This window comes from Tiliqua scincoides, chromosome 2 (assembly GCF_035046505.1).
Source record: "Tiliqua scincoides isolate rTilSci1 chromosome 2, rTilSci1.hap2, whole genome shotgun sequence".
Lineage (NCBI taxonomy): Eukaryota > Metazoa > Chordata > Lepidosauria > Squamata > Scincidae > Tiliqua > Tiliqua scincoides.
The window spans coordinates 149,666,627-149,691,205 of record NC_089822.1 but is presented as its reverse complement, the minus strand read 5'-3'; the positions used below and the strand labels follow the sequence as shown (position 1 = coordinate 149,691,205).

The 24,579-nt window shown below is 43.7% G+C and overlaps 1 protein-coding gene across 1 annotated transcript in view; it reads right to left on the bottom strand.

Moving 5' to 3' along the window:
* The window catches only part of SLC38A10 (solute carrier family 38 member 10), a 90,462-nt gene that overhangs the window by 56,059 nt on the left and 9,824 nt on the right, over positions 1-24,579 (bottom strand). Inside the window, exons 3-7 of the mRNA XM_066616872.1 lie at positions 18,454-18,499; positions 13,635-13,728; positions 11,353-11,496; positions 9,592-9,716; positions 3,806-3,908 (exon numbers count right to left, since the gene is read on the bottom strand). Of these exons, the coding sequence (XP_066472969.1) occupies positions 3,806-3,908; positions 9,592-9,716; positions 11,353-11,496; positions 13,635-13,728; positions 18,454-18,499 (512 nt within the window). The remainder of the gene's footprint in view (positions 1-3,805; positions 3,909-9,591; positions 9,717-11,352; positions 11,497-13,634; positions 13,729-18,453; positions 18,500-24,579) is intronic.

Genomic DNA, 24,579 nt, shown 5'->3' with positions numbered 1-24,579 from the left:
CTCTGGCCTACTCAACTGAACATGACCAGAACTGTGCTCTGATTGTGTCTGGAGGGTGTTCTGAGGGCCAGAGAGGTTGAATGAATGAGCCCATTCATTCATTTATTCACACATCTAAGTTCCATCTCTTATTTATTTAAATTTTATATTTAAACTTTTTTCCAGTCCTCCACACCACGCCAGATATCCTGATCTAGACAGACACAAGGAAACAACAGAGGAAGGGAAGATAAGGGAGGCAGTGTTAAGTAGGCAAAAAATCAGCTGCACATACTTCAATTACTGCTCAATTGCAGTAGGGAAAGAGGACAAAGGCATTGTGCCTTCATAGAAAAAATGAGTTTTAAAAAGGAATTTCAGAGTAGTAAGGGAGGAGAAATTTCAAAGTAGTTAGGGAGAAGACACCATGCAGGTACTCTGATAGGCAGTTACAAGGGAGAAGAGGTGGAGCCATTTGGTGATAGTGAAGCTACAGGCAGGAGTGGAAATGAGAGCTGAGGAGTGGGGAGGGGCAAGGCCATGGAGGGCTTTGATGCTAAGGAGGAAGAACTTGAGCCCAGGAATGGACAGGAAGCCAGTGAAGGGATTTAACAGGGAGAGTGATGTGGTTAGAGCAACAAGATAGGTGAAAGATTTTAGCAGCAGAGAACTGAGCGGAGGCAAGGAGATGGAGATGAGCCAATGGAAGACCAGAAGGAAGGAGGTTGCAGTAGCTAAGTTAAGAGATGGTCAAGGCATGAGCTAGATTTTTTGAAAGGGCAGAGAGGAAAAGCAATATTCTTACAATACTGAAAAAAGGGAAACAGCATGATTTGGCAATAGACCCAATATGAGGAATAAAGGAGAGAAGAGTCAAAGATCTTGGTTCAACAGGATGGTGACATTATCAACGAGGTAAGGGGAGTGTGTGAGGAGAGGAGGGCTCGGGTGATGAGATCAGCAGTCTGGTTTTGGACTGAGCCTGAAATGACAATGAAGCATCCCTGGAGATGTTGGACAGGCAGCTGGAGATGCGGAATTGGATGGAGAAATTTGGGAGAAAGTTCTGAGGAAGAGAGGTAGAACTGGCATACAAGATAGCATATAGATAGTACTGAAAGCCTAAGGATTTTATGACATCACCTAGGGAGAAAGGGTTCAACCACAGATCCCTGACAGAGAGGGGGAAAGAGGAGAAAACTTCCCCATAGAATCCTCCACAGAGAAATTAGACAGGTAGGAGGATAATCACCTGAGGAAAGAATCAAAGAGGCCTAAAGCACGGAGGTTAAATCCCTCTAAGCACAGAGCAAGTCAAACAAAAGAGAACGATCAACTGTGTTGAAAATAGCAGGGGAGTCAAGAAGGATGAGGACAGAATACAGACATTTTGATTTGGCAGTGAGAAGATGTCTACCAGATAATATTTCACCTCCATTCACAACAATTTCCACAACAGACAGGCTACACTGTCCCTGCCCCAAGTGCAGCTAAGGATGTGTATCAATACCTTGATCAGACAGTGGAGAGAAGTTACTACAGCTCAAAGATACAGTAACTCACAAGCATCATCTAGATCAGGGGTGCTCAGTACGTCGATCGCGATCTACCGGTCGATCTTGAGGCAAAATGAGTCGATCGCGGAGCCCTGTCTCTTCAAACTGGCGCGGGAGAGGCAGCACTGCTGAGGCGAGGAGCGAGGTGAGCGGCCGTGGCCTCTGCGCAGCCGTCCCCAGGGATGCCTTGTTAGAGCCTCAGCCGCAGTCCCTGCGTCAGGGGCTGCTCTTGTAATGCGGGGGTGCTCTGCGGCAGGACTGCCCTCTGCCTGGCCCCCTTTTGTGGAGGCAGAGAGCAGAGGCAAGGCTGGTCTGAGAAGGGGGGGAGGGCGCCTTATTAGAGCCGGAGCCACGTCAGGGGCTGCTCTTGGGCTGCACTATTGGGGCTGACTCCTGAGTAGACAGGCAGAGGAGCTGCTCTCAAGCTGCTCCCCTGTCCATGCATCCCTGGGATGAAGCCCCCTTGACTCTGCTGGGGCTGACTCCTGAGTAGACAGGCAGAGCAGCCGCCCTCCTGTCCATGCATCCCTGGGATGAAGCCCCCTTGACTCTGCTGTGGCTGACTCCTGAGTAGACAGGCAGAGCAGCCGCTCTCCTGTCCATGCATCCCTGGGATGAAGCCCCCTTGACTCTGCTGTGGCTGACTTACCTTTCCCCTGTTTTTGCACTGGTATGTATGGAGATCTGCCCCCCCCCAACTTCCATCTGTTGGTTCTGTGTGCAAGGGGTTTTGCACTGGTCTAGCTGTGATGTCTATACAGAGATCTTCCCTCCCCCACACCTTTCCCCTGCTTTTGCACTGGTATGTATGGAGATCTGCCCCCCCCAACTTCCATCTGTTGGTTCTGTGTGCAAGGGGTTTTGCACTGGTCTAGCTGTGATGTCTATACAGAGATCTTCCCTCCCCCACACCTTTCCCCTGTTTTTGCACTGGTATGTATGGAGATCTGCCCCCCCCCCAACTTCCATCTGTTGGTTCTGTGTGCAAGGGGTTTTGCACTGGTCTTACTGTGATGTCTATATAGAGATCTTCCCTCCCCCACACCTTTCCCCTGCTTTTGCACTGGTATGTATGGAGATCTGCCCCCCCCCCAACTTCCATCTGTTGGTTCTGTGTGCAAGGGGTTTTGCACTGGTCTTACTGTGATGTCTATATAGAGATCTTCCCTCCCCCACACCTTTCCCCTGCTTTTGCACTGGCATGTATGGAGATCTGCCCCCCCCCCAACTTCCATCTGTTGGTTCTGTGTGCAAGGGGTTTTGCACTGGTCTTACTGTGATGTCTATATAGAGATCTTCCCTCCCCCATACCTTTCCCCTGTTTTTGCACTGGTAGGTATGGAGATCTGCCCCCCCCCCCCACTTGTATTGGAATGGAGGAAGATCTGGTGAGGAGGTAGATGTGGTGTCAACAGTGGCCCCTTTAAGGGTCAGGCCTGGGCATCCAGCAGAGTGTGCTGCACAGCTGCAGCCACTTGAAGGCAATAGGGTCCTCAGGGATATAAGAGCACCTGAGGCAGGAAGGGTTTGTGGGTTGTAGAAGGAGTGCAGGTTGACTTTGGAAGCTGATGTTGTGTTGTGCAATATTGGCTCATGCGGTTATGCAAGGTACACCAACATACATTGTACATGTTGTATGTTATGATGGCGCGAACATTGTAAAAAAACTCTGGTAGATCTCCGGGCCTTGCTGGGTTTCAAAGTAGCTCTCGAGCCAAAAAAGTGTGAGCACCCCTGATCTAGATGCTAACACATTCTCTGTGATTCAGAAAGGCAGCTGGGAGCAGCATTTTACTACCCCGTCTTGCCCCTTCAGGGTCTTGTACTAGTACTACCTCTGAGAGCAGTGAAGGACAAATCAATACAGGGAGGGCCTGCAGTGCTTATACTGCTCTCTGAATAAAGATGCAGTGTTCTGAAACAAGTTTTGCTGTGGTCAGCACTAGCATTCTTACTGCTTACGTGGGCATTGTTGGCTGTTTAAAGGCAAGAACTCTATCTCGCCAATTGTTCAGTCAAAATAGAGGGCATTTTAAAACATCAACCGTTCCTTGTTCCAGCCTTGTAGAACGGTATTTATTGTTTGCAAATCCTTGGATCTATGAATATTCCCTGAGAGTGCCAACTGCACATGGCAGGAAGTGTCACCCTTTAACACAGTTCTTTCTCCACTGCTCTGGAAGATACCCAGAAGAGATTTTTGTTTTGTTTATTTTAACTGGGAAGGAGGGGAAGGGAAATCAAGGAAGAACTCAAAAAAGTGTTCTCACCGTAACGTAAAAGGTGGTGACCACATTTAGCGATGAGGCAAATATGGAACTCATTATTTTCACGGATGGCTCATCGAGACTATCGTAGGTTGGTAAGACCTGGCTGCAGAAAAGCAGGTAAACATTAAAGAGTGTGAGACATTTTTCTCAAGAAGAGAAAGAACAAATCCAATGTTCCCTCCTCTGGGTCAGAGGAGCTTAATTGCAGGCACCTTTCCACATGACGTTCAGGCACTTGCCTCTCAATCGTAGTTTATACCGCTAATGCCAAGAGATTTCAGAACACTCACAAGTTTAAGTGTTGCACAAACATTGCTCTCCCCCTCTCTTCTGCTGCCACGTGTGCAATGTAAATATTTCACTTTTTAAAAAAAATGTATGTTGCAACCTGAATGAGTTCTTGTTTGCCTGCAACATCACTGACAGCATCAGATAGCACATGAGAGATTATTGTTCTTGGATCTCACCAAGTTCTTAAAGCCGTGTGGTATTCAAAGGATGATGAGCAGGAAAAGAGCTAAAGCATCATAGTGTCATAAAGAAAAGTTAAAACAATCAAGACAAAAGGCTGGGCTTGTCATATTTCAGCACTGATTCTTGAACCCAAGTTCACAGAATTCTGGAAAAGCCCATTAAACAGAGTTTAGACATACTTATGCCCCTAGAATGCTTTTACTTGACCTCAGGTGTTCAGCTTATTCTTCCAGCAGCAAGAGGTTGCATGGTCCTAACATGACCACATGCTTTTGAACATATACACAGGGAGATACGTTGACAGTGTAGATGGAAAGGAAGAAGGGAAACAAACACTCCTAGCACTACCAGGCAGAAAGCCAAATTAACAAATGTTCAACAGAAAGCAAGGGGGAAAAGCTGTGGTTACTGAGGAGAGAAAAAGATGTCTTTAAGCTTCCTAACATCATGCTAGTTCAGCATTTCTTAAACTGTGGGTCAGGTCCCACTAGGTGGGTCGTGAGCCAATTTCAGGTAAGTTGCATAGCACCTAGCTCAGACGCCATTGGAAATACAGAGCTAAAAATACAGGGCACAGAACTGCTTCGCAGCGTGGGCCCCCAGTGGGAGAAAGGCATGGTGCTTTGCCCTGAATAGGTTGGAAGATGGGCTGCTGGAAAGGGGGGAGGGCAGTGTTGTTGGAGAAGGATCCAAGTCTGCATTCTGCTTTGACTTCCAAACTGGAATGTTTGAATTTCAAGCCATGCAAAATAACAGCACAAGCATGCTATGTAATGGGACCTTTGGTTGATCATGGCTTAGGTTTGAAGCCTAAATTGATAGTGTCACATCCAGCCATGATATCACTTTCAGATTAATAACATCGCTTCCAGTAGGTCCGGACAGACTGTCATTCTAAAAAGTGGGTCCTGGTGCTAAAAAGTTTGAGAACCACTGTGCTAGTTAATAAAGTGTATTGCATAACATCGTTGCGTATTTATGGTGGAATGCTCTAATCCTTGGTCACTGAAGGTTACAGACTTATTATCACACTTGTCATATTTATTTAGAAATTCTAGGCTACCTTTCAGTCCAACTTAAGGGACCACTAAAGGCAGCGTACAAAAATAAATCACAATATCTATAAAGAATTTAATACAACATATACCATAGAAATGCTTTTTGTAAAATATGTGCCACCCTGCACTTATGCTTGTATATGTGGTGAAGACAACAACACCTAGGGAAAAAAACCTGCAGATTAGGTGTGGTAATTGAGGGTGTGAATCTACCTTCAGGAGGTTCTCATGACACAGAATGGGAAACCTGCTATAAGAAAGTGTTTTCTGCCTTCCTGTTTCTAATAGGCTGACAGCCAAAGACAACATGATATCAGAGATCCATGAACAACATCTCCTGAGCTTGCATGTGTGCCTTTACAATTATAATAGCAGCTATCAAGGCCCCCGATTCAGATGTGGACCAGGGTGCTGCACGTAGGAGTCAACCATATTCTTCTACACTATTTTCCCAATTAAAATTGCTCTCCACTAGCTGTAATTTGCCCCACTCTGCAACAGATACAGCTATTCATTTGGGGGATTTCAGTTGGAAAACTGGTGCAAAGAAAGGTCAAGACATCGTCTGACCCAGCATCACAATCCTGATCTGAACTGAGGTCACACAGCTGTAAAGAACTTTAAAAAAAAAAACAAAGAACACACAATCTGTCCAGTTCACAGTTCTCTCAAATCACATCTAGTTTGTCTCAGAGGAATAACAAGCAAAAGGAAAGTATTCTAACAGTGAAAGCAAAAGGCAAGAATGGAGCCCCCATATTCAAAAGCAGTATACTTCCAATTATCTGATACTGGAGGGCAGCCAACAGAATTGCTATTGCACCCTGCCTTGCCTCTCTGCTTTCCAAGGGCACTTGTCTGCGTACCGCTGGGACTGCTGGACAAGATAGACTTTTGGTCTGATCGAGGAAGGAGAAAATCATGTTCTCAAGAAAACAGCTCAAGAGTTGGCAGGATCATATCACTTACTACCTCTGCTTCATGCAGACAAACCTCAGGATATTTTGGTTTTCTAGACACAACTGTAAAAAGTCCCCCAAACCTGCAAGGCATGCTAGTCAAACCTCCCAGTCAGTCAAGACTTCCAAAATGTAGCACATCTTAATGTGCACAGGTTTTATTTTTAAACTAAAATGTCCATGCTGAAGGCCAGGCTGAGACTGAGGTATTCAGGGTGCAGAAGCCTTTGTCTGACAAACACTTTGTATGCTATAGGCTTAGGCTTCTCCACATCACTTGCAATCACATAAATGCTGCTCCTCAGGGTAGAAAGAAGGAAAATATTTAGACCAAATGCCCTTTACATTTATCTCTCTATTCCCAAGATGAGCACATAGAGAAAAAGCACAAACAAACAGCTTTGGTGCTTGATACAGAGAAACAGCAGTTTCTTCTTGATGAAGAGAGAGCTCTTTCTTTTGTTAACAGATTTTGACCTCCATCATAAAAACCCATCCATTGTGTACAGAAAACAAAGAAGATGGATTTGCAAAGGTATTTTTAGATTTGATATGGACAGTAGGCAATACTGTTGAGAGAAAGGGTCTAATTTTGCAAAATAGAGGCTCAAGGCCAAATTGGGCTGGGGTATTTGATCAGAGTTAAGGATCCAACTCTCATTTCATCTTACACAGGATGGCCACCACTAATCCACTCAGAACTAAACAGAGTTGTGTCCAGCATGTTGAGAAAGTCAAAAGCAGAGCAGTGGGTCACATTCATGAAGGTAATTTGAAGCTTTTCAAAATTTAGCCCTTAAAATATACACAGGAGTTGTGTCACAATCTGACTTTGGTTACACCAGAGTAAAGCCTGGGGCTTTATGCCAAGTTGTGCCAGCCACACTGGGTCAGTAGGTTCACACAAGATCCAGTTGAGTGTGCCTCTCAAAATCCTTCCTCAAAGGTTACATCACCATCGACCACATTACAGATGAGCTGTTCAGACAGGGGGACTAGCCTAGGGTCACACAGGAAGGCTGTAGCAAAGCTAATATTAAACTTCCAGGCTTCCTGGCTCCCAGCCCCATGCACAGTCTGCTAGACCATATGGCATGTTTGTGGGGGGCCAAGGCATTTCTCTTTGAATTTGGCAATGGTGACAAGCTTCGATGCCAGAAGGAGCCAACTCTACAAGCAACATACACTTAGGATCAGCAATATCAACTGGCATTCCAATGCATGTTACTTTTTTGCCTCTAGAAGAAAAGAATTCAGGTCTTGCGTTTGTCATAATTTTTTTTAAGGCAATTGAGAGGTCAGTGAATGCAAGCTGTTCTGCTCTGGGATTCATCTGTATGTGACATCACACAGGCCAAGAAGTTTGCATTATTCTTGCCCTTGGGAAAAATGATAGGTCTGAGCTTTTGGTTTGGCTTGCCACACTGTTGGTGTAGTGATCTATATTTAGATAGATATGTGAATATAGTAGTCCAGAACATATAATTTTCCTATGTTTCCTACTCCCAACAAGTGAAGGTTGGTTACTGAATGGCCACCACAAGAAAAAGGACAATTTTGGATTTTAGAAAAGCCTGCTGCGGTAATGAGGTATAAGGATAAAAGACTGAATCAACCCTTCTGTCACCAATTTTAGTGGAGACACTTAAAAATGAGTGAGGCACATTCTAAATAAGAGACATGATAAGTGGGTGACCAGGAAAAGAGCCCAGTCATGCCAAAAAACTAACGGTAAAAACTAATGGTAATCGTCCAACCCAGCCGCACACACACACATACACATCTATTTTTCAGCTGGATCACTTTTAGGAGCAACCATGAATCAGAGGTTGGTGGAGCCAATGGTATTAGAATAATGGATATGGGACTCTTCTGGGACTGAAAGCTTACATCTTCTAAACAGCAACAACAAATCCTAAAATGGAGGGTATACGTGTGCCACACACACACACACACACACACACACCCCCCAAGTTTTCCATCCAAGATAAATCATGCTAACGAGCAGCATTTGTTTCTGTGATTAATTTTTACTGACAGATAAGGGGGGCATTGGGGAGAGTGGGATATAAGAGGGTGGTGAACTGAGCAAAGGGAGTGAGACGACAGCAAGGAGTTTCAGTCAAGGAGGAATAGAACAGGAGGCCCAAGAGAGAAGGTTGCCTGAGGTGCAGATAACCCATTTGGAGGCTCCTGAACCTTCAGGTGCCAAAAGTTCAAGCTTCCATCCTCCCCAATTAAAACAAGAGGCCCAGACTGCAATCCTATATGCATCTACCTGGGAGTAAGTCTAGGGAAGAAGTCATACCTAGGAATGTACTGCATGACTTTATTTTTTAAGACAGTGGTTCCCAACTTTTTTTCACTTGCATACCCTTTGGTAGCCCTTTTTCATAAATTGTACCCCTTGTATTAGCAGAATGTACTTAATATAGTTGCTGTTCTTTCAAATTTATGTTTTCAGCTACTGATCCATATCTGATAATACACAAATTGACGACCAGAAAGCAGGTTCTGGGGCTTTTGCAGCCAGCCAGCTGCCTTCCTTCCTGCCTTGCCAGCCCCACCAGGCATTCTAATACAGACTTGCCTTTTTCTGCCATTATTCAATTATTTTTCAAGTACCCCTAAAGGTCTTGGCAAGTACCCCAGGGATATACATACTCCAGGTTGAGAACCACTGTTTTAAATGAAAGCTCAGAGTTCCAAGCCAAATTCCAGATTAAAGGTAAAATTCCATTTTATGTACCCCACAAACTGAACATACAGAGCCCTGCCTATAATCCAAAAGGGCAACTGGAACCCTATAATCAACAATGCTAACTTGTCCAAGCACTATTTCCTTTTACTGAAATATTCTCAGTTAAAAATGTTGCTATGTTTAATGAAAATGCTCATGTAAATCATTTTAGGCAGACTTCAGTGGCCTACCACAGTGCGGTTATGTCTCTTTAAGTTCTTGTTACTCTCAAGAACTGGGGTCAATACCATCCTTAGTGGCAGACATTAAAACCAATGGAAAATTACACTGGGGGTGTAGTTGCCTCCTACGAACAAGAAGCTTCTTAAGTACAATGACTCCAGAGTGAAATATAACTCCCTCTCCCAGCTAGGTAACAAAAGGGTCACAACCCAGTCAGATGCTGTACCTCAGTGGGCTATAAAATATTTTGATTAAAATAAAGATGAGGGGACCAGATGGCATCTATCCCATACAGGCCATCCTGACCCTTTGCCCTTAACAAAACTCGTTCCACCCCACAATCTCTAAGCAGCTAGAGTTGCTGGTACTTACGATTGACAGGCGAAAGACATGCCAAAGATAGGAATGCAGCGAAAAATGCCCTCCCAGCGTGCATAACTGACCCGCTGCAGCCACTGCCCACCAAAGAGGCCATGTTTGAAAGAAGAGAGCACGATCTGCAGCCAAAGAAAAGAAAAGAGAGGTTACAATCTAGACAACAGAGACGCCAAACCAAACCAACGTCTGGCAAGCCAGATTACAACAACTTTACTACTGCTGTGAAAATGATCAAGAGGGCAGCAATTTTGTTAGGACAACAATCAGACTTGGAACCATTCCAGCAGCATTTCACTGGGCCATGTCTGCTAGAATCAGCTCCACACACAAAGCACATGGAACAGCTGGTAGTCATGGGTTCTGTACACATTATAGCAAACCACATATAGAAGGGCTGGTGAGGGGACTATCTAGTGAGTTTAACTCTCAATGGTTATATTGTACGTTACTCAGATCCTTTCACTGACTGTCTTTCTCCCATCTATACGTAGCACTAATTCTTTGCCCTTCTCTTTAAAACTCTCCACAGCCTTGCTCTAAACCTATCTTCGGGCTATAATTTTCCATTCCATCTGCCCACAACTTTCACACTTATCCAACCCTGGCACCCTTAGCCTCACAAACACCTCTTGCTCTCTAAGCGGAATTCTGCCCATTTTCCCTTGTTGTCCTCTATTCATGAAACTTCTATTTTGAACAGCTACATTCAGTCATCTCTCTCTCCCCCCAAAATCCTCCATTTTGGCTGGACCCAATCCTCCTTCCCAGATTCAAGTTTAAGTACATGAAACTGCATTTGCTTCCATTCAGTCCTGGCCACCTCTGTACTACCATTGTTGTCCCACTTCTCTGTTTCAACTATAAGCTCCTTGTGAGCATGGACGTGTCTATTTTGTTTTTGTTTTGTACTTATAAAACTCTGTAAAGCATCATGAACACAGTTCTGAACATTGCAACACCAGAACAGTAGTGGTGCAAATTTACATGGTCCCCTCCAGGTTTGTTGCAGTGCATCAAACAGTCCCTTCCATTCTGCATCCTGCAGTTCATCAAAGACCAACCCAATTTTACCTGCTGCTTCTAGAATTTGGCATGAGGAGGTATGCTTTTATCTCCCAAATGGAGAAATTTGTAAAGCAAGTGACTGGAGAGATGGGATGAAATGAGATAAACCTAGGTAGGTTCAGAGCCTGAGGCAGAAGGCCGACTTCAGAAGAAGTTGATATCCAGCCCTGTTTTGAGGGAAAGTCTGGAAAACCCCTGACAGGCAAGTCCTGAAGGAAGCATTTGATTAAATATCCAGGGAGGGAAAGTGGGGAAGGAAATCAAGGGATCCTTTCGACAATCTGTGTGGCCTGAGAGGCCACAATACACTGCAATATAGAAACGTACTGAATAGCTGGAAGCTGGGGCACAATTTCCCTGGAAGAAAGCATAGCATTTAGCAGTACAGGGGAGACGCATTCCTGAATCTGTGGCCACTTAAGATAGCAAACAGCCCCTGTTACTGGTAGTGGTCCTCTTCCACCAGGGATGCCAGTAACGTTAAATAGAGAAAGTCTTTCAAATTGAAACCCTGAGCCTATTAAGTTCTTGCCAAGAGGCAGACCTAGCATCCATTTAAGTGCCCTTTGAGAGCCCACCCACAAAGAAAGCTTAGACGCCATGGAACTGAATTTGCACTGCAGTTTTCCTTAGATGAATTGACCACCAGCCACTGAGGAAAACAAAAGCCTTCCAGTCATTAATACTGACCACAAACATAAACACGGTGTAAAAGATCAGAGCCATGGCACTGAAGGACTGTATGGAAGCCATCATGTTCCTCTGGAGACTCAGGGGAAGCACAATGCAGAGGGAGACGATAAAGAGGAGGATTATTCGGAACCAACCATTCACCTGAAAGTTAAACACCATGAGGAACAGTTAAACTCAGCATATCCAGAGGATCTTTCAGGGGTGGTGGGGGGTGGGGGTGGGGAGGGAATGTAGTAAACTCACATATACAAAATTAGGCATACATGTACCAGACAGAATGGACCTCCCCCAAAAAGTAATGACTTTTTTCAAAGTGCTTTTTTTTTTTAAATGCTTACCTTGTCACACTCTGAAAAGTGAATTAAATGACAGGATGTACACTGCTAGGAAAGTTGCCTCCCATAGACCACCTGTGATTAGCTCATATAGTCACTGGGTGCCACTGTTGCTCTATGAAGCTTTTACCAAACCCATTTTAAAGCAAAAGCTTGTTGGCTGTTTTAAATGGTAATCCGAATGCAACCTATTTGAATATCTTTTATGCACTTCCAGCAAATAAAATGAAAACTAACCTTGCTGCAGAAAGGAAAATGAAGGGAGAGATGGAAGCCTTGAAAATTCTGACCCAGAAAATTAACCGGCAGCTTTTGCTGGTATTTATTATAGCAGAAGGCTTGGAAATGCCTAGAAATATTTAATACCTAATTTGGCTTTGGTTATGACGCATCTTTTTAACTTCTCAGCTCCTTAATCAGAGCTTAACTACATCAGGCTGGAGCAGATAAAAACCATGCCAAAAGTTGACTGAATGTCCATTTAGCTTTTCCAGCATGCCCCTGCCCCTATGGATTGTTCTCTGGTCCCTATTTCTCCACTGGGAATTAAACTATTCTTGAATTGGATAGGAAAACAGTAGATACGCTATCAGCATCACACTTCCTTGACCTAGGGTACTCACCAACTAGCTGTGTATTCTGATTTGGAGGTTTATAATTAACAAATGAACCAAGGCATCCCAAGGTTTAGACTACAGCCCCAAAGCTCTGAATGCCCCCTAAAGACTCCTCAATAATACACTTTTGAGTTCTTTGTTGACACCATGAAGATAACAGGTGCCCCACATCCATGAGCTACTGGCTAAAAGAGAGCACAATCCTTTTTGGCAGTAGCACAGAGGTTGCTAAACTAGTGCAAGCCATCGTAAAGCACTTTATGCCAACTTGTGAACAAACAGCGCCAGTAGAATGGCTTGCCCCAGCCTAGTGCTGCAACCAGACCCCCAGTATGCTGGCAGAGGTGGGTTTTGTGCTGGCCAGAACAGGAGTGGGGGGGTAGGGTGTTTTGGAGGCAGGAAGGTGAGGGTGGGGGAGGGTGGGGGAGGGTGTAATGGGGCAAGAAAGTCCTGGGAGCAGGTGGGAACAGCAGAGGTCTCCTCCACCATATCCTATCCTCCCTCCTAGGCCTTGTGGTATTACACCAGGCTGCCTGGATTTCTAGCACAAGATCCAAGGAGCCCCATAGTGCATGCTAGGGCTTTACCCAGCGTAAGAAGATAGAAAGTCCTTACACTTATTAGACCTCCAGCTATAACCAGCCATGTGGTCTGGCTGCGCCAGCATAGGTTAGAATTGAGCTGCAAATCAGGTCCTCCCTAATTCGAATCTCAGCCCACCATGAATTCTCACTATGCAGCCTAAGGCAAGCTGCTCTCTCTCAGTTTCAGTTCCCCGAATGCAATAGGGGGTTAACAGAACTTTCTCATCTTCCAGAGTTGTTGTAAGGACAGCATCAAAAGCTAATACATGTGAAATGCTTTGCACACTGAGAAAGCATTATGTAAATGTTAAGGATTAAGTATTATTAGTAAATATATGACAAACATTATGAAATGGTTAAAATGTTATCATAATTGGGGTAGGGTGTGCATATAAGTATGGTTGCAATATAAGGATAAAGAGACTGTCTCATCAAAGAGCTAAGGAATGTATACAGGTAACACCAACATTTGTAGAAGACACATCTGAGACAGCCTCTTGGCCAGCAGCTTTCTGGGAAAATACACAGGTTTAATCTCCTTGGATCAGGCTGTACTGGGGGAAAGTGTTCTGTGGCTCCAGTGCTAGCAATTTTGACAGTGGCAGAATGGTGAAGTGCTTCCATGTAACTGAAGAAAACTGTTCAAGCAAGATGCCTTCAAAAGCATCACATGCCCTATTCATAACAGGAAAGAGGAAATATTTTGAATGGCCGTAGATAATATCAACAGAAAGCAAACTCACCTGAAGTCCAAACAATCGGGCAAAGAAGTTTGATCCCAAATCTCCAATAACAACGTAGAAAGCAATGCATGTTCCAAGCATCAGTCCAATCATACTGTAAAAGTGCACAAATGGGCAGTTCACTCCAGAGCCGAAAGTTCCCTTGGAATACAGCCCTTGTTACTTGCCAGGCATATGCTAAATGCTACATTCAGATGGGATCAATACTCTAGAACCGGGGTCTCCAAACCCCGGCCCGGGGGCCAGATGCAGCCCGCAGCAAGCCTCTATCTGGCCCGTGGCCAGCCTCTTGTCTCCTGAAAGCCCCTGGCCCACTTGACTGAACATGAGCAGAGTTGTGCTCTGATTGCATCTGGAGGGTGTTCTGAGGGCCATAGAGGCTGAATGAATGAGCCCACTCATTCATTTATTCATTCATCTAAGTCCCGTCTCTAATTTATTTATTTAAATTTTATATTTAAAATTTTTTCCAGCCCTCAGCACTGCACCAGATATTTCATGCGGCCCTCTGGCCAAAAAGTTTGGAGACCCCTGCCCTAGAATACTGTGAAGAGAACTATTCTCTGTTCTGCTGCAGATGCTCTGTGCATTTCCCACCACCTTTCCAACAGAGCAGCTTCATGAAAAGCAATGATTATGCATATCTCATACTGTGCTTCATGATCTGGTCCTCTGCTTCATGATCCTAACATGGGCACTGAGCAAACAGTCTGTACAGAAATATGGCTGACACTATTTTCTATCTAATCTGATAGAAACATCCATGTCTCCCATCACCACAGGGAAGGTCTACACACACACACACAATCACATAGCCCATAAGTGAGACAAACCACCACTGATAGGACTCCATGAAAATCAAATTTATTAATGTGTGCCAAAATGCAGTAAAGGCTATGATACCATGCTTTGGCAAGCATCAATGACATTCCTTAGCAGTCAATACAGCAAAAACAGGTTAACCTGCATATACTATATGATCTCAATATTTGAATATTACCCTAAGTCCCTAAAGAGACCATATAGTCACAGGAGATATTTTGTATAAGCAACACACCAGAGCATTTCTGTCGACTGCTGCATCTCTTCTCTCTTTTATAAGTCTCTTTTATAAGTCTAGAAATGAATGGTCTTGAAATTCAGTCTCATATGCCATGTTTTGATGACTGGCACAGGTGAAGCCTAAACCATTTCACTTCCCTGCAAAACAATATTTTGCCACATCCAAAGAGAATGGAGAATTGCAGGTCAAAATTTCTAAAGTGCTCTCTCTTCAGTAATGATTTCGCAATTTTTTCTGAAATTGATACCCAAAATGGTACCATTTGCTTCCCTAGAACTTTCTGATCAAGTCTGACTTGCAAATTTTTTAAAAAAATAAATAAACCTCTCTCAATTTCTCTCTCTCAGTCACCCGCACAATTAATTTCATGTAAATTTATGAAAGAGGGTCAGATAACTAGAAGGTCTGATACCAGGGAAAGGGCTGTAACAGAGAGATGGAGCACCAGCTTTATGAAGCTCTAATAAAAGGGACAGTCTAGCAACCATGCAGTAAGAAGAGGTTAGAGCCTTCAAGTGCATGCACATTAATTTAACTGCTTTTCTTAAAGCCAGGGGTGGAAGCTCTAGTTTGGGATAGGCCTTAAAAAGGGCTATTATTCTCACACTCACTCACACACACAATAATCAGAATACCCAAGGTTATTCTATCACACAGTCAAAGAGGGGAACGAAACCATGTTTAGAAGCCTAAACATGCTCAGTGGGGAGTATGATAGGCCCTCCTCCCCCCCTCTCTCACACACTCACAGGGAAGGTAGACAACATTTTAATTAAGAGATAATCCTGGGAAACCATGTGCCTTACCCTTTCATGGAGAACAGACCACTCCCATTTTCAATCCTACAACATCCCAAGGCAGTTAAAGAAACTGCTTACATGGAAAAGTGATGGCAAAGAATGCACTGAAAATATTTTCAGTCATCTCTTAAAGCAGTTTAGCAGCTGGGAATAAGGAAGACAATCAGGGTCACACAACCAGCCAGCTTGTCAAGGATCACAGTTTGAGAACTTCATAGAGAACAATCCTATGATGCCACTAATGCACAAATTACAGCTTCCCAAGTTAACTGTAAAGCCGCTTTTAATTGTGTTGATGGGGGGGGGGGAGGCACAGCTGCAGATACAGGAGAAGAGGGGCCAAATAAAAGGGTTCCCTAGGTTGCTCTTCCACAATTCAAGCACTGGGCACACCAAAGATCTAGTTATTGACATCTCTCTTAAAAGAGAAATGCTGTTATAGTTAGAAGAAGCCAAGGCCTTCAAATTACAGCAGGAGTATCTTGCCTTTATTCCAAAGATAAAGCAATTTGCTAATGTGGTCCAGTGTTATCCTTGCTCTACAGAGAGGGAAACAATCATGGACAGGATAAAAAGCAGCTACTGAATTATGCACAAACCTCTGCACAGACTGGAGTAGGAATGCTGGTCTGTTCTCCCCATGTGTAAAGCCTGATCATATGAGATTTGCGTAATGGTGTGAACGACAGAAAACTGAATGAAACCCATGTCTCCCGAATCCACTACCATCTCCTGAAAATGCTAGGACTGCACATCAAGCCATTTATCCCAGGCATTTGAATTAATTCTATTCATGGGAGAACCTGAAACTAAAATATTAAGGACTATTCTAATTGCATATGGTCTTGCCACAATAAATGTGAGGGAACAGCTGTATAACATACCACACTTTTCAGAAAGGTTAATTGCACATATAGAAAGTTCAGAACCAACACATTCACAGTGCAGCCAAATCTTTCTTGAATCTAAATTTCTTTGTCCAACAGAAGAATTGCAATGTTTGGTCTAAAGCTTTCAATGTACTCCAGTGGTTCTCAAACTCTCTGGGAGAGTTTGAGAGCCACTAAGTTCTTGCGTGGGCAGGAGGGGGGAGGCAGCAGGGGTGGGAGAAGGCAGCAGCGCAATCCCCAGGATCGCACCGCTGCCTCCTCCCTGCCTCCAGGCTGCCCCCGTCCCTTAAGGGGGCAGGGGCCAGGGCCCGCAGGCTGGGGCGTCGCAACGCCCCAGTTTGAAAAGCTCTGATGTACTCAATTCCTTTTTCTGCCTAAATAGCTGGTGCAGTCACACAGATCTAAAGACCAAATACCCACTGATGGAGAGGTCAAAGCAACAAGAAGAACTTTTAGAAGAGGGATTTCAAATTAACATTGCACCTATGATGCACAGTCCCATTATGCACATCCTACATGTTAGATCAATATGGATAATACTGTGCTTTTTAATATAGCATAATCAGTGTGCATAGTACTTTAAAAACTAAGAGGAATTCTCCTGGCTCTGAGTAGCTTTTGGTCTAGAAGTAGTCACTAAAAAGACAACAGAAGAGGCAGAAGCAGAAACAGACAGGGAAAGAGTACGTATTATTTCAGCCACTCAAACTGAGGGCCCAATCCTATCCAACTTTCCAGTGCCAATGTCAACACTTTTCCCTTACCTTAAGGCTGCATTGGTGCTGGAAAGTTGGATAGTATTGGGCCCTCAGTTACAGAAGGATAGTGCTAGTGCAGTCAGGGGTTATACCAAAGGCCTCATGGAAAATGTGGGTTTTGAGGATGGCTTTAAAAAAGAAAGATGTGGCATCACATAGGTGTTCTGGGAGACTCTGAATGGTTCAAGATGCCACCAAGTGAAGGTCACAGGCAGGAGTGTAGCAGGATATGAGATCTGAGTGGTAAGGAGGCCAAGGGCTTTGAGGGAAAGAGAGTTTGTGTTGCATCCAAGGACAGAAAGCTAGTGAAAAAATTTAAAGGAAGATGGACAGTAACAAGTAACTTAAAGTAACAAGAAGTGAATGGTTTTGGTAGGAGAGTGCTGGATGGAGGTGAGGGGAGCAAGATAAGGCAACACAAGACCAGTGAGGAGGAGGTTGTAGAAGTCAAGCAGAGAGATGACCAGTTAATGAACTTGAATTTTTGCCCTAGGGCAGCCAGGAAGGACTGTATTTTTGCAGTGTTGTAAAAAGGGAGAAGAGACATGACTATCTAACAGACAATACGGAAAATAAGAACAAGGAAGGAATGAAAACTAAAGACAAGGCTTTGTGCCAGTTCAACTGGGTGAGTGGCGACATTGTCTATGGATAAGGATAGAGTTTGAAGAAAGGAAGGCTTGGTAGAAAAAAATGAGAAGTCCTGTCTCAGAGACATACTGAGTTTGAGACAATGGCAAAACATCCAAGTGGAAATATCAAACAGGAAGTTGGAGATGTGGAACTGGAAAAAGTTCTGAGATAGACAGACAATGCTGGATTCTTTCTAGGTAGTACTGAAAACCATGAGATCACCCAGGGGTAGCCATGAGATCACTCACTGAGGTACCCTGAGAGAGAGAGTGCACTATTCTATAGGACAGTGGTTCCCAAACTTTTTTGACTGGAGGCTCCTTTGACCTACTGGGCTGCTGGCCTTGGTTCCCTATTTATTTATTTATTTTTGTGAGGATTTAGTGGCCTCCGTGGCTGGTTTCCATGGCTCTTCCACGGCTCACAGTTTGGGAACCACTGTCATAAGGGAATGCTGAAATACTGTATGCAATTGTAATACAGCACTTTCTTGAGAGAGATTGTGATTGAGAGAGACAGCTAGCACAAAAATTGTAAAATGTAAAACAATTGTTAAAATTGTAGACAGCACACCACATTTTAAAGGCTCCAATTTGAGCAACTTGTAATTAAAGTTAAACATTTTTTGAACACGCTACTAAACTCTCAAAGCAGGGGGAAAAGAATAAGAGTTACCTGGTTTCCACCAGCATTTTTCCAGCTTTTCCATAGGCGTGGAAGGCTAGCAAGAAGAATGAAAGGAGGGGGGAAAAACACACACGTGTCACCATAATTATTCAAACATATGTTCAAAGCATGGTATGTAAAAAATGAACAGCGGCCACCAGAGGTAATTCAGAAGGCAGGGCTCTGCTAATTTTGCATTTCAGAGTTGGTTTTCTGCTACCATCAACCCATCCCCCATTCTGGTCTTCCCTTGCCCCCTTTTCTTTTCTTGACATACCATTCACAAATCAGAAGCCACATAAAAACAAATTTAGAAGAAAGATTCAAAGCAGGTCCTCCCCATCATCGGTTTGAACCCCTCCCCCACAAAAGCCCGACAGCTCTAAGTAGGAGTTACACATGGTAACCATTAGAAGAAGAAAGTCAGTGTGGAAAAGAAAATATGTGAACGTAAGAGACCGTGTGGCAAAAAGTTACTGCAGTACAAAATTTCAATCAAGTTCCCATTTTTATTCCTTCCTTCCCCATTATGACTGAACCACTTTGTGTTGCCGATGGGAGGATTGAGATGGTGCCCAGAATGTTCAGCCACCCTGAGAATATCCATGAATCATAACCCACACCAAAGGGATTTGACCAAGAGATTTCTTTTTCATTTCATACACTGGTTGCCACTTGCAGTACAAAGCGATCAGCATCCTTGAAATCATGGCTTCTCTGGAAAGCTCAGCTTGTATTTTCAAAAGGCATTTTACTATGGGGATAAGAGGAAAATTACCACCTCCAGTTCTGAGACAGAACCTTTTTAACTGGGCTCGTTACTAATGCCACATTCATGTGAAATGTTTACAAAGGGCAACTGGCTTTCAACCTCCAGTTTGCACAATGTTCAGTCTCTTGGTGAAATCTCTGTGTTAAAAAAGGATCAGTCACCCTGGTGCAGGAATGTAACAAAAAAGGAAAAAGACACTTCCTTCATAGAGAAAGCCAAGGACCAATCACACACACGAGAGAGAGAGAGAGAGAGAGAGAGAGAGAGAGAGAGAGAGATCATTTTTTCTAGTGACACCACAGACTAAGGATCCAGCCAAGCCCTAAGGCTAAGCAATAAGACCAGTCTTGACAGCCCAAGATGAGGGTGGGGGTAGAGAAGATAAGAGTCTTGAAAGCTCCCTGAAACAGGCCAAACTTAGCTGTAAATAAAACATCAGAGTGGTTGGCCACAATCTAGCAACTAGATTCTAGCTGACTCTGGAAGTAGCAGACTTGGTTATCAAAGTATTCCCCCACCCTTTAACTTGAGCTGCTGTTATTCTCCCAACTCACGCTTTTACTCCTCTGGCCAAATCTGAGTTAAGTGCTTGTGAATGGCTTTTTCAGCATCATTGCCACCACCTTTGCTTTCCGCTTTAGAACAGGGTCACTTCCTAAACCCCAGGCAAACTACATGGGGAATGTTGGTCACAACTGACACAAGATACTGATTTTGCATTATTTGCATGCACTGGTTGTCTCTTCTGAGGTCAATTTAAAGTGCTGATATTGATGAAGGCCATTAATGGTCGAGAGCCAGATTATCTGAAGAACTTGCCCATTTCAATCAATGTTGGAGGCTTGCTCTCAGATTCACCACCATTTGCTATACTGTCTTAAAATTATTTTATTTACTGCCCAATCCTAACCTGCCTTACAGCAGGCAGGTAGGAAGACCTGTCCCACATCAAAGGCAGAGTTGGAACTGAAAGTGGCTCAGTCCAGGGCAAGGAGAATCGCTTCCCCTTACCCCAGGTAAAACAGCAGCATCCCCAATGGAGCTACTCTGATCTGCACCACCTCAAGAGGTAGCACAGATCCGAGCAGCCCATAGCTGCCTCAAGCTGCCCAGGATTGGGGACAGGACCTGGCATACGTCCTGGATCCTGGCCTCACAACCCCTCACCAACTGCCCACCCCGAAACACGCCCCTCCCACTCTCCCTGCGCTTGGCCGGCATGCTTACCTTTTGTTCCAGTCGAGGAGGGCTTGGGCCTCCCTCCTTTACCAGTGGCACGAAAGTGCTTTGGAGCACTTTCATGACACCAGTGGGCTGGCGCAAGGGACTAGCATCCACCCAGGGGACTCTCAGGATTGAGCCCTTATTATGCTTAAATCCTGTCCTTCCAAGCAGCTCTAGAAATCTTCTGCTTGCTTGATTTTGTGGAAGAAACTGAGTTGCCACAGCGGGAATAGAATCCTGAAGGGAAAAACAGTGTCTGATACTTTCACTAAAGACAGACACCTTGATCGTCAACATAAATAAGACTCACGGAACAGGACTTGGAAAGCATATAAAACATGGGCCTAGTAGCACTGAGATCAAATCCCCAGCTCAGTCATTATTTCAGCAGATGACTTTAAGCAAGTAATATTCATTCTCACTTCAAAAGCATCAATTCTTTCATTATCTGAGTTGGCTGATATATGCAAATAACTATTTTAAATAAGTTGCCTACTTCTCTGCCCACTAAAACAACACAGGAAGTATTTCCAGACAGTCACAGCAACTGCTCCCATGAAAACAAACTCCTCGTTTCCAGCACAAGTTTCTTATGGAAGTAGCCATTTGTGATCTTTCATAAACAGGGCTTCTGGAATTAAACTGCTCATGAGAACAAAACACCTGTGGGAGGAACGATCTGTACATAGGAGCCAACTCTTAGTTTCCCAATGGTACATGGGAAGAAATTAGGTGCTTTGCAATGAGAACAGGAAGAGCTGTTACCTGGTGTGAACCCTGGAGATAAGGTAGGCTGCAAATACAAGTTAATAAATGAAATTTGTTCATCTTTGCACATCCAGGCCCATCAGCATTTCAGATTTTAATTTGGCATCTCATCAGTGTCAGAAGACAACTGACTGCCTATGTAACAGCAGGGAAAGAAAACAGCATGTGAAGCAACATCCCCCAGAAAGCAAAGGGGGGTGGGTGGGAAGGAGGGAGAGAATGATTCAGTGAAAAGCGGTGTGCTGAGTAAACAGAAAGATTCTGTCAGACACCGAACTTCGTGACCATATAGAGAGAAGAGTGATATCAAAAAGAACAATGCTGTAGGATTTTACATTATTCCTCTTGGGTGATTCCTAGCTAATGAGTGCTAAAATTAAGATCCATGCCTGGGAGTAAAAAGAAAAAAACTAACTGAAAGTAAGAAAACCCCTTAGGTGATATTTGATTGTTATGAACCATTTACACAGCCCTTTAGTATACAAAGTGCTTCACAATCCTTATTACATTCATCCTCACAATGGGCTGCTTAAAAATATCATTATTCTCATTTCACAAATGAGGAATGAAAACTCCAAGATAGTAACTTGCCCAGGGTCGTTTAATAAGCCTGTTGCAGAGCTGGGATCTGGATGGGTTCACTCGATCAGCATTTCTCAATGTTTGTCCCCCACTGTACCATTTCACATGGTCCACTTATTGAAAGTAACACTGCAATGCTGTTATGATGCTGTCATCCCCAGTTCCAGACTGGGAGGCCAGATGCAACATGACATACACCGATAAGAGGCTCAGCATGGACAGGAGGACTTTTCTGAGCATGTGAAACCTCTCTGCTACTAGATCTCTGCTGCTGAGCTGAGCCTTCTACCACTGCTTGTCATGCTGAGTTGCTGGTCTTGCTGCTAGGGGGCGGAAGTCTCGGGGTCCTGCACGTACCACTAGACACCACATCAAGTACAACCATTGGTACGAATACCACTGGTTGAGAAACGCTGCTTGAGATAGAAGAACAAAGGTATATTCATTCAATTAAATCAGTTCTCTAAGAACTGTTTTTTAAAGAGATTGGTAGTGAATTGCTTCAAAACAAGTATAAGTTCCTGATGTGACTGTACTATAGGTTTAGAAGATTAACTATCAGTTCTTGGAATCCTAAAATGGCTATAACCTTCAGATATTTTAGGCTGAGCCAAAATATCTATCGGTAGTTATTCCTTTTCACAGGAAACTACCTTATACCAAGTCAGATTGTCAGTCTATCCAGTTCAGTACTGTCATCTACACTAACTGGCAGAGGTTCTCCAGGGCTTCAGACAGGCGTCTTTTCCAACCCTGCTTGGAGATGCCAGGGACTGAAGTTGGACCTTCTGCACAAAAAACAGGTGCTCCACCACTGATCTATAACTACGTATTTCATTGTCAAAAGAGAAGTATTCTGCTAATTTCAGAATATTCAAAAGTATTCTGCTAACCTCATTCTTGGAGTGACCACATTTCAGATCAACCCTGCACTTTCCACAATGGCATTGAACACGTGAACTGTTACCCAGAGACCACCTCTTTCTTTGCTCTGGTGATTTAAAAACAGCCTTGCGGATCCTTTGAAATGCACACAGAGGCAACCAGTCTCTCTCCAGGCACTTAGGATTCACTAGGAGACGGCAATCCCTCCCTTCACCAGGAGCCATGGGGGGGGGGAGAGAATGGAGGAGGTGATAATCCCTGCCATTTAGCCTTCTTTCATGTGTTCAGGGGAAAAGAAGCAGAAAAGCTGGAGAGAGAATGATTGATGGATTGTCAGCTGCCCTCTCTTGCATTATTACTGTTTTCCTTTAACTTAAAGGGCTCTTCTCATCAGCTTAGAGATAAAAAAAATCTGCGGATAATTAGGTTATACCTGTAATCACTTGCATGACTGTCTCTCTGCAACAGTAAAAAGCAGTTTTTTAAACTGTGATTTTAAAGGGGTGCATTTTTTCCCTTCTCCAGGGATCAGCACATTCCTTCTCATTTGTAAGGGCCATTCGTGTAGAGTCAAATTTATGTATTAAAAATCCTTGTATAACAAGGTTGGACCTGTATTAATATTCCCACATATCTCAAAAGTGTTAGGCAGGAAACAAGTTTCCATATTCAGATTTCTTTATTACTAGTTTATAATATGGAAAAAAATGACACAGAATAATAATTATAATTAGTATTACTGCCACTAATAAATGCTGTTCACAGCTCACAAAATTTATTGACACACAGCCATTCCAGATATATCTGGGAAAAAACATATTCATTATCATTCAAACTTGATAACATCATGTTTTAGACCCAGACTGAAACATACAGTAAATATCCCAGCCAAAACAGCAAGATTTTTTTTTTTTGCGGAGATCGTTCTGATCAAGCTTTGTTGAATCTCCAAAAACCATGAGTCAGGAAGAGTTTTACAAATACAGAACAGCCACTGAGCACATTTAATAGCCATGCCTTTGACTTAACCAAATTATGGCATTGTTAAGTGAGCATTCTCTTCCTCTCTGGAATTTTGATAGCACAAGGAAGGTGACAGTCATAGGCAGGCTCTCTAGCTTTACATATTCCATTTAATAGTTTCATATTAACAAAAGTAAACAGTGATAGTCATGTCTGTAAGAACTATTAGAGAGTCAATACCTTACCATCTGCATATATAGAAGAACATGAACCTACAAGGAGATTAAGGGCCCAATCCTATCCAACTTTCCAGTGCCAATGCAGCCACAACACAGCCCCCTGAGGAGGCCTCCATGACTCCCTCGTGACCCCATTGGCATGGCTGCATCAGTGTTGGAAAGTTGGGTAGAAATGGGCCCAAAGAGAGGGAGATATTAAGTCCTTCCCTCAAAAATTACTTTTATGTCTTGAAAATACATAAGCAATTCTAAATTAAGGAGTTAATTACGATGCTTTGGATTCCATCAGATTAAAGTTCAAGAAAAGATACAGCCATAAAGAGTGTGCCTTTAGGGGACACACACGCTGTGGCTTGTTTTTTAAGAGAGAAGCGGTATTGACCTGCTGAGCTTGATACACATCAAGTGTTCCTCCTCCCCCTCCCCGCCATTACATTTAGAAGTGTTTGTCCCTATTTTTTCTCTTCCCCTTTGGCTCTAGCAGCAAACACTTTGAATGTTCTTCCGGAAGACACTGCTTAGACTAAGTTAATTTGTAAAACTTTCCTGTGTCCTTCAAAGCTGCCAAAGCCTCCCACAAAATCAGCCTGGGTTCTGCCAGGATCTCTTGCAGCTGGAGTGGTGTAGAAGAAAGTAAGTGACAAAGGCTGCTGTGTGTAGCTGCTCAACCTTGATGCATTAGGATGACTGTAGCAGCACAGC